The sequence below is a fragment of the Pongo pygmaeus genome, chromosome 17, assembly GCF_028885625.2.
Source record: "Pongo pygmaeus isolate AG05252 chromosome 17, NHGRI_mPonPyg2-v2.0_pri, whole genome shotgun sequence".
NCBI lineage: Eukaryota > Metazoa > Chordata > Mammalia > Primates > Hominidae > Pongo > Pongo pygmaeus.
In genome coordinates this window covers 80895271-80910688 of record NC_072390.2, presented here as the reverse complement: position 1 = coordinate 80910688, position 15418 = coordinate 80895271, and the positions used below count along the sequence as shown (strand labels likewise).

The window sequence follows — 15418 nt, the reverse complement described above, 5'->3', positions numbered from 1 at the left end:
GGATTACATATTAAAACGATAATAGTTTGGTATAGTGTGTTTGAAATATATTATTAGCATTTATTTCAATAGTTTCTTTTTACTTTTTCTAATAAAGCTACGTGAAAATTTGAAATTACATATGCGTTTCACACTGATGGTTCACAATAACTTTATTTTGGACAACTGATCTAAACAAAAGACTCAGACACCAGAATACTCTAATTGCATACGGTCTTAGAGGTATTCTCAGATTTATTGTCAAATGACATATTGAACAATAGGACAGCTATAATCAGTTTAATGATTAATGTACCAATAAGGTATAGTTGACAATTAATCTAGTCAAAATAAAAAATCTGCCAGCACAATCTGTATACAATTTCAATAATTTATTTTAAACAATCATCCACATTGATATGCAAGTATAACTTAGCCTTCCAATAACTTTCTATTTTTTAATTCTTCACCATTTATTGATCCTGTTGATTTACATGAAGTTTATTAAAAATCTGTCATTTTTTCATGAAGTTTATTAAAAATCTGTCATTTTTTTTCTACTGGGCACTAATTAAGTTTTAGTAATTTTTTTCTTTTTCGTTTAATTTCAAAAATTGTTTAATTCTGTTTTTTAAATTTATTTTTAATTTTTAGAGACATTTTAATTTTTTTTTTTTTGGTCACTCTGTCACCCAGGCCGGAGTGATCATGGCTCACTGCAGCCTCAAACTCCTAGGCTCAAGCAGTCCTCCTGCCTCAGCTTCCCGAGCAGCTGGGACTTTGGGTGCATGCCACCATCCCTAGCTAATTGTTTTATTTTTTGTAGAGAAAGAGGTCTCATTTGTTGCTCAGGCTGGTCTCAAACTCTGGCTTCAAGTGATCCTCTGGCCTCGTCCTCCCAAACTGCTGGGATTACAGTCATGAGCCACTGCTCCCAGCTTAATTTCCTTTTAATATTGAACTGAGCTTGAATTTTGTTGGCTTCAGATGGATTAGAAATAACCATGATGAAGAAACATGCTATCCTGACTCTTTTCAGGGTCAACTTGAAACTCTCTCCACTATCTCCAGGCACACTATTCCATCAGAGCTCAAAAACGGAGGACATTAAGTGGAAACCGTTTCCTGAAATTTTCCAACCAACAATTTATTTTCATATACCCTCAATATTATTAACTTTTATTTTATGTAAAAGTAGCCTACTCCACATTTCCACTTTCGTATATCCTGACTGCTCTCAAACCAGAGCAATCTGAGTTTTCCCTGCTATTTCCCAGGGACCAAGGCTACCAATGACTCATATTTTGCCAAATCCAATGAGCACTTTGTGGCCCTTTTTTTTTACATGGCATGTGTGTCCTATTTGACACAGAACTTCAGGGGAAATTGTGTGGGTCCGCTATCTTGAACTTACTCAATAGTAAACAATGCAGCTGCTTGCAGCCAGTTTAAAAGAAAATAAACAATTTTATTTTCTTCTTTCAAACCATGTTTTTTTTGTAGCCGCTCTTTTCTAAGAAGTACTTACAGTAAATCTTCCTCAAGTTCCATACTTGGTTTCTTGGCTTTTCAGCCCACATTCTTCCTAGGCAAGCCCAGTGGAACCCCAGATTCAACTGCCTCTTGTATGGCAAGAGCTGATGTCTCTGACATCTAAATCTCTCATCTATCTCTTTGGATAACCAGACCGTATTTTAAAATGACTACTCCTATTTTTGATAATACAAATATATATACGCATCAGAATATAATAAATGTTCAAAATGGTAATTATTATCATTCTTATGATTTGTTATGACCACTTCCTTTACTGATAATAACTTTCTGTCCAATGGCTCTCACTCATACACCATTCAAAATTTGTAAGTTTAATCTCATTAACGTTCCTCTGATTTGTTTCCTATCGTGTACTCTTTTCTCAAGTAAGAGAATACCCAAACCAGAAACTCCAAGTCATCTTTGACTTCAGCTTCTTCATTTCCTCTTTGCTTCAACTCTCCATCACCGCATGCTCCACTCAACCAATTCTTCTTACTCACTGTAACCCAGAATATGCCTCAAGTCCTGTCCCTCAGCCCACGGCTCCTGCCTATTTAAGGACCTCATCTGCATTGCATCCCTATTATTCCATTTCCTGGATGTATGGAGGTAGGTGAGATCTTTTACTTCTCCTTACCTCAGTTACCTGCTCTCCAAAATGAAAATAATAGTCTTTACCTCTTAGAAACCACTTCATAGTAACTTTATGAAGATTAAATGAGTGTCTACTTGTAAAGGGCTTAAGTAGTGCTACCCACAGTAGGCGATACCTGTTTTTATTCAATAATAGGTCATACATTGTGGAATTTCTACAATAAATTCATATGATTCAGTTCCAAACCTTTTGGGTCTTGCTAAAATTTGAGTCATGTAATTCATACACAGATAAAATGTAAACTTTACCATGCTCTCACTTGTGATTTTGATGACCTCCTGTAATGTAGTTAATTTATCTGATATCTACTCTATTCTATCTAACTAACGGTAGAATAATGAATTATAGAGGATACTGGACCTATTCCTGAAGAGATTAAAATATGTGGAAAAGGTTGCAAAATTTACAGTAGAGTGCAATAAATAATATTTATGGATTAAAAATATTGTCTCTATATGTGCCTGTGACAGGCCCCAATAATATACTGGTTAAGAACGCGGAGAGACGAAGATCACTACATTCAAAAGCTTTTATATTTGAGCAAAGAAAACAAACATATATAGTTACAAGTAAGTACTACAAAAGAAAAAAATACTATGATGGAGAATAATGGTGCTTAGGACACTCCTCCTGGGGAGATAACACTGAAGCTGAGGCATTAAAGATAATCTAAACTTGACAGGTGAAGGAATGCAGCAAGACTGTTTCAGACGGAAGGTAGCACACTTGAAAATAATGGGAAGAAACGCACTGTGGGTCCTCCTACCGGGTGAGAGAAGGATCAGACAGCCTGATATCGTAGAGAGGTAAGCAGGTGGCCAAACATGCCTTGCTTTGTGGACCATGAGAAACATCTGGATTTCATGTAAGTCCATCTGAAATGTTTCAAGCAGAGACGTAAAATAATTTATGTCTTAAAAAGGAAAGTGAGAGGAAAAATGCAGGAGTACCAGCACCATCTGGTTGTGATCAGAAAAGGATGTCATCAGAAGTGGCATTTAAGCAAAGATCTGAAGGATGAGTGGATTTATGTGCTATGGAATCTGAGGCTCATGCAGATCCCCAGTAACACAAGGCTAAAATTTTATCTTGCACTTACGAACCAACTCTACTAATTTTATTTTTGCAAAGGATAACTAAAGATTCATAATTGGTATGAGCCAGGTGAGTGACTGAGATATCAACTGTAACATTTAACTGAATTTTAAACTGATAAATAAAATACCTCTGACATCTCTTCTGCAATATTTTCTCCATCTACCTTTAGTCATATATTCTATTTTTTTCCTTAAGCCCTTATATAGTTCTATGGCTACTAACCTGCAAACATCATTTAAATTCTTTTAATCTGTGACACGTCAATTTTTCTGAAGAGTTAAGGAGATAGACCAAATCTCAGAAAAATGTCCTAAAAATACAGAGTCTTGGGAAATAGAAAAAACGGGGTCTAATGGAGATACTCCTATGGGTAATAAAAATAAGTCAAATCAATTATTCTTTTTCACAATTCAGTAGATTCAAATCATCCATGCTTCATTCAGCATGTAAGTATAGAATGTTCTGTATGTGTCAGATCAGCATCTGATTAGCTGATATAAATAATGACAAAATAATGCTCAGTCCTTGCCTCTAAAAGCAGTCTAATGGAAGAGATGGACAAGGATATAAATCAATGAAACAGACAAGTCAACCATGTCAGATGCTCGAAGACTGTTAGATGCAAGGTATTATGGGGTCCTTAGGAACAGCATCCAGCCTGGACTCAGAAGCCAAAGAAGTGAGTCTTGAATACAAAAAAAAAAAAAAGCGACCCACTTGTAGATTCTGGGAAGAGGTATTCCAGGCAGAAAGACAAAGCAGAATGAGTCTTAGAAAAAGCAACAGATGCAATTTGAGTAAAGTACACCAAGTAAGTAGAGAAAAATAAAGTTGAACTGGATGAGAGCTGTCTGGTACTGGAGAGTCTGTGATTTTAGTCTGTAGATAATGGGATTTCATGAAAATATGATTTTAAGCTGGGATGTTTCAAAATCTCATTTATTTGTTAAAAGCTTACTCTGAAATACTGATGGATTGGTTCTGATAGAGAATGGTAGAGTTGCCACAATTCAGGAGGAAAAAAAAAAGACCCTGGACAAAAATCAGGGACAACAATAAGAGACAAAAACAAATTGATTCAAGGCCCAAAATCTAAAGTTAACAATATGTGTGGACTAATTGACCATGGAGGATTCGAGCGAGAAGACGGAAGCCTGACTGATTCCACTCAGAAAAACATGTAAGTGGGGATTCAATCAGGAAAAGAGGCAAGAATGTAGGAAAATTGTTCAGGATTGATGTTTCTCTGGAGATTTCTAGTTTCAACTCTCCAATAAAACAAGGAACATACATTGGTAGACCTCCTGTAATAGATCATATATGCTTAAAGGGGCTAATTCTTTCCAGGTCTCAAGAAAGGGAAAAGTTTAACTAAAATGGATCTTTTCTTTTCCCAAAACGAATATCACAAAATTCATTTCCTTTAAATGTGAGGGAGAATGATTTCACCTTAGTCTCAGTAAATATAGAAAAAAAATTTCCTAAGTACAATGAATGGTTTATGCACAAAGACAATTTGTGTATTAGATTTTGGTTGTGCTGAAATATAACCTCAAATTTAACATACACTCTTTTAAATATGTTTTCTAAAGACTGGAAGGAACTGGAACATACTATAAAATAGATACTCAGAGTTAACCAAATAAATAATAAAGCCACTGTGTGAAACAGAGCAAAGATACTCCTGCACCTAATTTGGCAGTGCCCAGGCTGTAATATCCACAAACCTATAGGCATTTCCTAGAAACAGAGGGGTCTTTCACGTGGGGAAACATATATGGAAAACTACCTTACAAAGAACATTTAGGAGGCAGGCTTCCCTGCGTTTGGGTCCGGACTCTGACACTTGTTCATTCTATAACTTCTTGTGTATTTCCTCTAAGTTGTAGTTTTCTTATATAAAATGTGGGCATAGTAATACTTGCCTAGGAGATCTGTCATGAGAATTAAATTAGATAATGCTTGTAAAGCACTTGGGCTGATGTCTAGCACATAGTACAAGCTTATGAAATGCAATTCATTTTTTATTATGCTCATGCTTGTTTGAAAGAGGAACGTATCTGCTACCATAAATTAGCCAACAGTAGCCTGCACATTATTATCTCTAGGGCTGCTATGCCAATTAAGTTCTATCATTATAGATTATGATGGGGATCCATTTTTTCACATAGTACTGCCACTTTTTTTCTCCACAATTTAACGTATTTTTCCTTCAGTGATGTTCACTATCATTTGCAAAAACAAGGAAGTATTTTTCTGTTGGAAAAAATCATGAATAGCCACAGTTACTGGTGGCCAAATATAGTTTAGTACTTGGGAGATCAGGGAAGAAAAGTGAAAAGATGCATGACAGCTAACTGTCAAGCTGACCATCATAGACATACTGGAAGAGACTGAATCCCATGCAGTAAACAGCAAGTTTCTACAAACACCTTATTAAATCTGAGTTTATGAAGCTGGGCTGGTCTAACTAATCCCAATTGTGTCAGAAGAGCAAAGAGCTGGAAGGAACGCTACAGGACTTCAATTACTGGGCCCTGGAAGTCCAAGTACAGAAACACCCAAAACTTAATATAGTAAATTCAGTGGCAGCCTTATTGTGCAAGAAACAGGTTTTATTTTTGTGTGTGCCGAGGCACAGAAAGAATTTAGCTGTAATATTTTAAGAATAGGAGTACAATATTTAATATTGAAACCATATTTTTAAACAAAACAGTTGAAATTCTTCTCCTTTATTAAAAAAATCTACTGAATAAATAATCGAATGTCTTAGTCATTCATAGAATTTTTTTTCTTTAAAGTATTTTTAGCCTGGTGGAAGAATAACTGTATATGTCTATAAGTGTGAATTTAACTATGATAAAAATGCATAATTAAATTGGTATTGATGTTAGTTATGGGTTGTAATTTCTATTCAAAATTTAGAATACAGGCCGGGCATAGTGGCTCACGCCTGTAATCCCAGGACTTTGGGAAGCCGAGGCGGGTGGATCACAAGGTCAGGAGATCGAGACCATCCTGGCTAACACAGTGAAACCCCGTCTCTACTAAAAATACAAACAATTAGCCGGGCGTGGTGGCAGGCACCTGTAGTCCCAGCTACTCGGGAGGCTGAGGCAGGAGAATGGCATGAACCCAGGAGGTGGAGCTTGCAGTGAGTCGAGATTGCGCCACTGCACTCCAGCCTGGGTGAAAAAGCGAGACCCTGTCCAAAAAAAAAAAAAATTTAGAATACCAGAGTATCTTGCCATATGTTGATGAAATTTTTCTGCATGAAAAATAATTGAGGTATCTAATTGATTATTTTATGATGAAATGTGAGTATAGCAATAGCGTATCTCATTCAAACTGTACTCACTGTAAATAAAGGAAACCCATGTTCTAATTTTTGGATTTTTTTTTTCATTTAAAGAATTCAGGTGCAAATAAATTAGAGAGAGAGCAAGAATGAGAAATCAGAAAGCAGTTCATCCATAAAGTTAGGAGAATACAGATAGAGATAAAGACTGACAAATACAACTTCGGATAACATGAATTATTTCATCAATATACAGGCGTAAACATTTTTATATTTTCACGATGTATTTCTTGTGCAGTTTAATAAAAATCAGTGTGAGAATAAGGAGACCTAGAATCTTACCCCGTCATATCCTCTAACTTGTTATAGGTACTCCTATAAACCCTCAAACTTACCCTACACCTCAGGTTTTCCCTCTGTAAGGTTTGGGTTAGCATCGATACGTGGGATGCCTTCCAGCATTAAACTTCTGGTAATGTCAGTGCATCCCCATCCGTCATGTTACATGTGGCTTTAATTAGTCACATCACTGGAACACAACTTAACATGTAGTCAAGTACTTTTTTTTTTTTTAAGAGTCTAAAGTCCAGGTACTTCTATAATTTCATTCTTAATTGAACTTGATTTTCAAGTTCTTATTCCGCATCTCCACCTCCTCATCTTGCTTTTTCCTAGTAATATTTGTTCAGAAGTCTTAAAAAGGTTTGAGTTACAAATCCTGATACCTAATGCCTAGAAATGAGATTCACACCACTTTCTGAGGTATCATAAAGAATGAATTATTTGTGTACTAGAAATCAATTTTCATGCCAGGCTGTGGGCCCCACTTGCACCTCCTGTGAATACGTAATCTCATTGGCTTCAGCACTTATTGTGTGAAAATCCAGAGTCTATAATAGTGGTGACAAAACTAAAACAGTATAAAAATTCCTGATTATCTGCTTTTAAAAACTTGGGAAATAAGACACAAAGAGACCACATTTCTGAGCTAAAATGCTAGCATTTGATGATACTGATTATTGTGCGGTCACTATACAAATGGAAGCTGCAGGCAGAAGCCCCTTGTTCCAAATTGTATTTCGGTACAATAGACTTTGTTTTACTGACGATTTTGAAGACTTGCAGTAACTCTTAAAAAATGAATAAAATATAGGGCACAAAAAAATTGATCCTTAGAAGTGGAAGAGGCATTCCAAATTTGGTGTCTACTTAAGCAATATGTTCAAATTTAGCAGAAAGAGTAGCCATACTTAAATTTTGACAAAATCCCCCAAACTTTTATGCACACACACACACACACAAACACACATGCACATACTGTATACAGTATATCTAAGAATGAAATCTAATAAAACTCTATTTCAGTTACTTTCAGTAATAATTAGCTAATAATTCTTAATTAATTAGAATCATCAAGCAACCTAAATCGCAAAAAATCCCAAAGTCAAAGTTGAAAGTGTTTACTAAAGTGAAGCAAGCTTCATCAGACAGCCTTAAAATAATCAAAAAAACAATTCATTATTGAGGATAATTAAAATTTGGGGAATACAATCTTATTCCTTTATGGCATAATCTAAGTTGTTTATGATACACTGACCAAACTTAAACAGTCTTCCACACATCATCTACTTATCCTCTCATTATTCCTTCTCATTCTGTGCCTTTAAGCTAAAGACATTCTAAACATGAATGGATTTTTTTTTTTTTTTTTTTTTTAGATGGAGTCTCACTCTGTCGCCCAGGCTGGAGTGCAGTGGCACGATCTCGGCTCACTACCAGCTCCACCTCCCGGGTTCACGCCATTCTCCTGCCTCAGCCTCCCAAGTAGCTGAGACTACAGGCACCCGCCACCACTCCCGGCTAAATTTTTTTTGTATTTTTAGTAGAGACAGGGTTTCACCGTGTTAGCCAGGATGGTCTCGATCTCCTGGACTTCATGATCCGCCCGCCTCAGCCTCCCAAAGTGCTGGGATTACAGGCGTGAGCCAGGGCTCCTGGCCCATGAATGGAATTTTTAAATCTTCTGATGTAGGTTATTCTCCTACTATAAAATAAATATGCAATTTACATCTTTTTTATTAAGTTTTAGATTCCAAAATCTAAATTTTTTGGCTTCCCTGGGCCACATTGGAAGAATACTTGTCTTAGGCCACACATAAAATAGACTAACAATAGCTGATGAGCAAAAAAAAAAAAATACAAAAAAAAAAACACCGCAAAACATTTCATAATGTTTTAAGGACATTTAAGAATTTGTGTTGGGCCGCATTCAAAGCCATCTTCAGCTGCTTGCGGCTTGCAGGCCACAGGTTGGACAAGTTTGTTTTAGAAGCTTCTAGACCAATAAAAAGTTGTTTGCAGTGGTTCTAACCTTTTTCAAACTTTAATCCCTTATATTCTAATTAGATTTAGCAGGTAATTACTTCCCATTTCTAATGAAATTCTGAAAGTTTCTGCATCTGTGTAAAGTTCTATGCAAAATAGTTTATTTTCTTTTAGATTTACTTGTTTAGCTTAAGTTACTTAAGACAATAACCTCCATTTTCACGACAGCATTTATAATGTATTAGTAACTAGGTCTTAGCTTATAATTTTCCATCAGTAACACTTAAAATTTATTGAACATTCACCATATGGTATGGTATATTGAATGTTTACTCTGTTCTTGTTGTCCGTGTTACAGGAAGTTGCAATGTGAAGAAAAATGTTGCTTTGGAATAAACCCATTACCCAATGTCCACATTGGACATCTCCCAATTTTTAAAAGGATGCTGCAAAATCTGTTACTGCAAACATGAGTTATAAATCTAATTTAACCGAGTAACAAAGTAATCATGGAAATGTACAATTCAATGTGTTAGTATTTAATACTTTAAAAATGTAACGTTTGCATTGCTGAAATTGTAATCATTTCAAATTTGCAAATAATTTAAGAAAGCAATCTTATTTTCTTTAAAAAGTAGAATATAAAGCCATAATTTCTAAAATAAGCATATTATCAAAACAATATAGAAAATGTATTCTTCAGTCTAGTGTATCTCCTCTGTAGAGTGCTCTAAAGCAAAGAACTGGGATAAGATAATTTTTAATCCTAAAAAACATTAATTTAAAGCATAAGCCATTTATCTTCCCTGTTGCTTTGAAAATGAAATTGATATAACTTTTTGTCTGAGTTATACTTTAAATATACCACTGGAAAGTGTGGCCAACAATTGTATTACTTAGTGAGCAAAACACAGTCCAGGTCAGGAGCTGTGGCTCACTCCTGTAATCCCAGCACTTTGGGAAGCCAAGGCAGGTGGATCACCTGAGGTCAGGAGTTCAAGACCATCCTGCCCAACATGGTGAAACCCCGTCTCTACTAAAGATACAGAAGTTAGCTGGGTGTGGTGGTGCAACCCTGTAATCCCAGCTACTCGGGAGGCTGAGGTGGGAGGATTGCTTGAACCTGGGAGGCAGAGGCTGCAGTGAGCCGAGATCGTGCTACTGTACTCCAGCCAGGGCAACAGAGTGAGACCTTGTCTCAAAGAAAAACAAACACCATCCAGTAGAATAACTGCATATGTTCACCAAATGAAGAAGAAAATAGGCAAGCCGTGACACATGGTTATTGTGACAGCTCTTTCAGAGCAAGCCCTGGAAACAGTACCTACCCAATAATGTCAAGACACAGGCGAGTATTGCTATCAGGGCTCCTGTACTGAGGCCAGCAGGTAAGACATAGGCCTCTGCATTGCAGGTCTGGGCTACGCCGTCAGCATCACAGTCACACACGCGGATGGTGAGGGTGTTGGTGCTGCTAAGTGAAGGAGATCCACTGTCCACAATGAAAATTGGCAGATAGTAAACTGATTGTTCCTGTCTCCGGAAGCCGTTTCTCCTGGTCAGTATTGAGGCTGTGTTGTCTAGGATAACGAAAGCAAATGTATAACACAAGATTTCTGATGGAATCAGTCTTCCCAAACTTTATTTAAGTCACTCTATTTACTTCGATGCCTTAATTAGGGAAATCTCTGGAGTTGCAGATTTATTTCAACAATTTTCTTTCAGTTCTCAGAGACAGAGGGACATTTCCAGTTTAATACATTATAAGATAGTTATGTTATTCTATGCAGTATAACAAAAGAAATAGTTATAAAGTAAAAAAAAAATGAAAATGTTTATGCATCACTTATTACATTAATTGCAACTTTATAAAAACTATACCTTTTACTTATCTTAAATTTTACACCATAAACTTATAGAAAGGATGGTACATTTTAACAGGTTAAATATTTTGCAGCGTCATCATTTAGCACAGATAAAATTTTCAGTCTATCCTTTCTTAGACAAGTTTCAAGACCAATATTTAAAAAGGGTAAAATCAGCTACATTAGCTTTATTTAAATTGAATATACAGGGCTATTCAGGAGAATTTTATTGTAAAATTTTAAAAAATGTATATTGGTATTTATAACTACTCTATGTGTATAAACATTTTGTCAGTGATAAAACAGGCCATTTATGTTTAATTTATATTCAATATTTGAATTAATCTAAGCAATTATAGTAATTATGAACTTTAAAAAGTGATCAATAAGTCTATATAACATGTGTGATTTATATATCAAAAATATGTTTCGTGTCTGTTAGCAGTTTTCCAACTAACTTGTCTTAATTAAATAATTAGAGTATGAGATTTTTAAAATTAATAGCTATTAATGAAAATATAAAGGGAAAGAAGAAAAATCAGGATCAGAGTTTCATGCAGTGTGCTTTTATCTATTTTTCTCTCTTCCAAACTGTCAAAAAGATTTATTCAATGATGGCATGAAAAAATTAACGGTACTCAAGTGAAACAGCAAGATGAAATCTGTCTCAAACAGCACAAAACAGCAAGCTCATATTAGACTGCAGAAAATGTATTACATGCAATTATAGAACAGACAGTAATAAAACGGTTTGATTTTCAGATTCCATCTGGTAGATTTTCATGTAAACAAATCTTTTATTTTAAAATGTATGAATTCGAGAAGGTACTCACTAAAAAATTAAGCTGGAGTTGTTGAAGGACACTGTTTTGAGTAAGTTCCTGTACATTTCACAATAGCACGCAGGCCCAGGCCTCTGTCTCCTACCAACTCAGATGTCAGAGGCATTTATGACTTGATACAAAAAGTTCTAGAAAGTTGTTCATTTGTAATCTAACATGACTGATATCAAAATGACACACACACACACACACACACATACACAGTGAACTGAGGAACACAAGCTGAAATGCCCAAAAAGTGAGGGTATGACTCTATATTCAGAAAAGCGATCATATGGAAGACTTCTTCAGAACTGACTTTCTCTGTATTCGTATGTTTTCCTTCAAGGTACAGTCAAGGGGGCTCTGGGCTTAAGGTAGAGAATTTTTCAATTGTGTGGCAATGTGGATGTCCTATAAATGCAGACATTTTAGTGCACCTGCTGTACAGCAATCATGGTGGTATTGGATGATGACACGTGGGATATATTCACATTCTCCTTGTGAAGTTCATCGATTCCCTTCTCTGCATTTGTACCAGATGAATCTAATGCTGAGAATTATCCTTCTGAACTATGATGAAGTCAGTGAGTCTGGAGTTACCCATGTAGAGAATGCTCTACCTTATATATTACTAAACGGATACAATAGTATTCTCATTAAGTAGGAAATAAGAACAGGAAAAATTACTATTTTCAGATTGAATTTTTTTGAGATTGAAATTTTTTTTTTATTATTATTATACTTTTAGTTTTAGGGTACATGTGCACAATGTGCAGGTTAGTTACATATGTAGATTGAAATTTTTTGAGGCCTAGGTTGCACTAAATAAGGTGACGGCTTCATGCAAAACTTCTTATCCACCTTTTGGCAGTAAGTCTATTTTAAACAAGCCAGTAATGACCAGGAAATCTAATTCTGTGTTTTTTTCCTAAAACCAGATTTACATAAACAATATAGATTTTAAAAAATAGTTATTTTCCATGTTGTTGAGGGGTACTATTCACCCTCTACATCAGTTTCAAATGCTGTCCTTCCACTAAAATAAATATCTTGAATAAAAACTCATTCGAACATATAATTCAAATTTAGACAAGGATAGCAGGTTCTCATGCTTTAAGTTCTTATAACTGTCAATATATATTATTAAGCAAAACTAAAATCTACTTGTAGGTATTTGTAAGTTTTTTTTACTATAATGATATTTAGGAAGCTGCTAAGAGTGTTTACCTTTGAAGCAGAGAAATACAATTTGATATGAGAGGGAGTTATTTTGTTATTTTTAATATTATATTTCTTAGCATCATAAACATGTCATTATTTTATTATTATTTGCATGAATTACATTTGCATTTATGTAAAAATAAAAGAGTAAGGGGTGTTATCGAAAACATTAAGTCAAAGTTGATTTAGATTAAAATGTGTAATGTCCAGTTCTTTTTCTTATGTCTTAAGTTGCATCTATGAGCATAGTACTTGTTAGGGTATTTAGTTGACCATCAACTTATTAGATTATTTGGATAATGAACTTGGCATACAAATAAGAAAACGAGTGCCTATAAGAAAAGAATAAGAAAAATCTAACTTTCCCTCCTATTTGGCTTTAGGCCTAAGATAATTTAAATAGCAGCTTTTCCTTCATGACAGTAAATCCATAGATAAAAATTACTTGAGGTGCTCATTGCCCTTTAATTATTGTCCTTGCTTTAAAAAAAATCCATAATTGGCATTCCTGGGGAGAAAAATACTTGCTTAGAGTATCTGTACCTGCTGCCTCTATCAGTAACAATATTAATACATTACCTTTGTTATCTTTCAATGAAAAGTTGTGGTTATTTGTTGCATCCGTTGTTAAGCTGAAGTAAAACTGGTGTCCATTGGATGGCTCATCTTTATCCACAGCACTGATTTTCTGGATAACCTAGGAAAAGAGAAAGTAAAAGATGAAAGCACATTGGTGTGCTATGCTTAGTTTTCTGTGGCAGGACAAAGCAATTTTACACTTTATAATAAATACCATCTCCCTGAATGAGCTAGGGAAAAAGGATCCGATGTATTATTATGAACCCAATCTAAAAAAGGGCTCTGAAAAACAAATCATATCCTTTTCTTAGTTCATGTTTGAATTCACTTTTGTGAACTTCAGAAATAAGCTGTTCCAACTGATTAGACATCCCAGGAAACATCATAAGACACTGAACAATAGATGAACAAACCAAACTGAGATTGAACTGCACTTAATTCTTAGAATTGTAAGACACTTAAACCCGGTTGTGTAAGGTAGGAAACAGCCCAATCAGCTTGCTATGCTGTCTTTCTCCGAAAGGAGTCTAAGTTCTTAGCCATTTAACAGAGCTTTTACAATGTTTACCTTTCCTTCCTGAGGAATTTTCATCACCCCAATTAAACTGGAATTTGAAGGTTCCTTTAATATTAGTTCATGCTATACATCAAAGTGTTAGTTTTGCTGAAACAAGCTGATTATATTTTATCTTAAAGCTGGAAGAATTTCAAAGGCAACTGCTGCTGGATATTTTTTAAGAAACCACAAATTAGAAGCAAAGTGTTCTGAAGACTCTTACCTGCCCCGGCTGGGCATTTTCACAGACGGTGGTCTCATAGTCCATGGCAAATTCAGGGGCGTTATCATTGATGTCAAGTATAGTGATGGCCACATAGCCTCTTCCTACTTGAGATGGATTCTCTAATAAATAAGACAGTGTCTTATCATTTACTCTTTGCCCCTCTAAAGCACAATTCTAATAATAAAATGACGAAGCTGAGAATGAAATCTAGAATCATAATGCTGTATTACTTAAAAGGAGCTATAGAAAATACGAAAATATGATCCAAATACAAACACACACACATTCATATGTATGTACTTGTATGTGTGTGTATATATATACACATACGTATATGTATATACGTATGTGTATGTATACATACATATGTATACCCAAATATATACATACACATGATTATATGTGTGTGTATTCGGATATACATGCATATATACATATATATAAATGTATATTTATGGTCTACATGTGTACTTGTAGTTTTTTAGTCCCTGACAAGAAAATTCTTGAAAGAAGAATAAATAGTAAACCATGAATTTCAATATTCTTTGATGTTAGAGCTCATATTTGCATGACTATACATTCGTATTATCAACACATTATAAATGCATACATATTAAAATACACAATATATCATATACGTGTATGCATGCAAATATGCATTCCTTTTTCAATAGTTTTTATTTTATTTTATTTATTATTTTATCTTTTATGAGGGACTAAACTTAGTTCAATATCAGAATATTCAAATCCAGATGTCTTGGTTATAGATCAATTTACTAATTATTATAAGCTATTTCACTAACTCCATAACAGCATAAACATAATATATGAATTGTGATCAGAAAACAAGAAATTCTGTGAAGGTAATATAGGCCCATTGTTTTTTAGTCCTTGGTTTTCATAAATTTTGTAAATATTAGCATATAGAGAGTGAAGATAAGTATATTTCACAGCTTAGAAATTTGGTATTCTCAAGTTTTTGTACAATTCAAATAAGGAACTACTTTAATTAAGTTGAATTTACAACCTCATGACAATCAATTCTCCACTCACTGTCCTCCATCTTAATTTAGTTTTAAGCCTCACAACTTACGGCTCTCCATTGCAAGGACTGTGATATTATGAATAGCATTTGTCTCTCGATCCAAAGACTTGGCAGTTGTGATGACCCCACTGTTGGCATCAATATTGAAGTATCTCTCCAAGTCTGTGTTTCTGTCAATTGAGTACCTAATTGAACATTGAAGAAAAGA

The 15418-nt window shown here is 34.8% G+C and overlaps 1 protein-coding gene across 4 annotated transcripts in view; it reads right to left on the bottom strand.

Moving 5' to 3' along the window:
- CDH7 (cadherin 7) overlaps window positions 1-15418 on the bottom strand; it is a 138790-nt gene that overhangs the window by 16813 nt on the left and 106559 nt on the right. For all 4 annotated transcript variants that reach the window (XM_054461399.1, XM_054461397.2, XM_054461398.2 and 1 more), the window contains exons 8-11: window positions 15259-15395; window positions 14163-14284; window positions 13384-13501; window positions 10223-10474 (exon numbers count right to left, since the gene is read on the bottom strand). In XM_054461399.1, the coding sequence (XP_054317374.1) occupies window positions 10223-10474; window positions 13384-13501; window positions 14163-14284; window positions 15259-15395 (629 nt within the window). The remainder of the gene's footprint in view (window positions 1-10222; window positions 10475-13383; window positions 13502-14162; window positions 14285-15258; window positions 15396-15418) is intronic.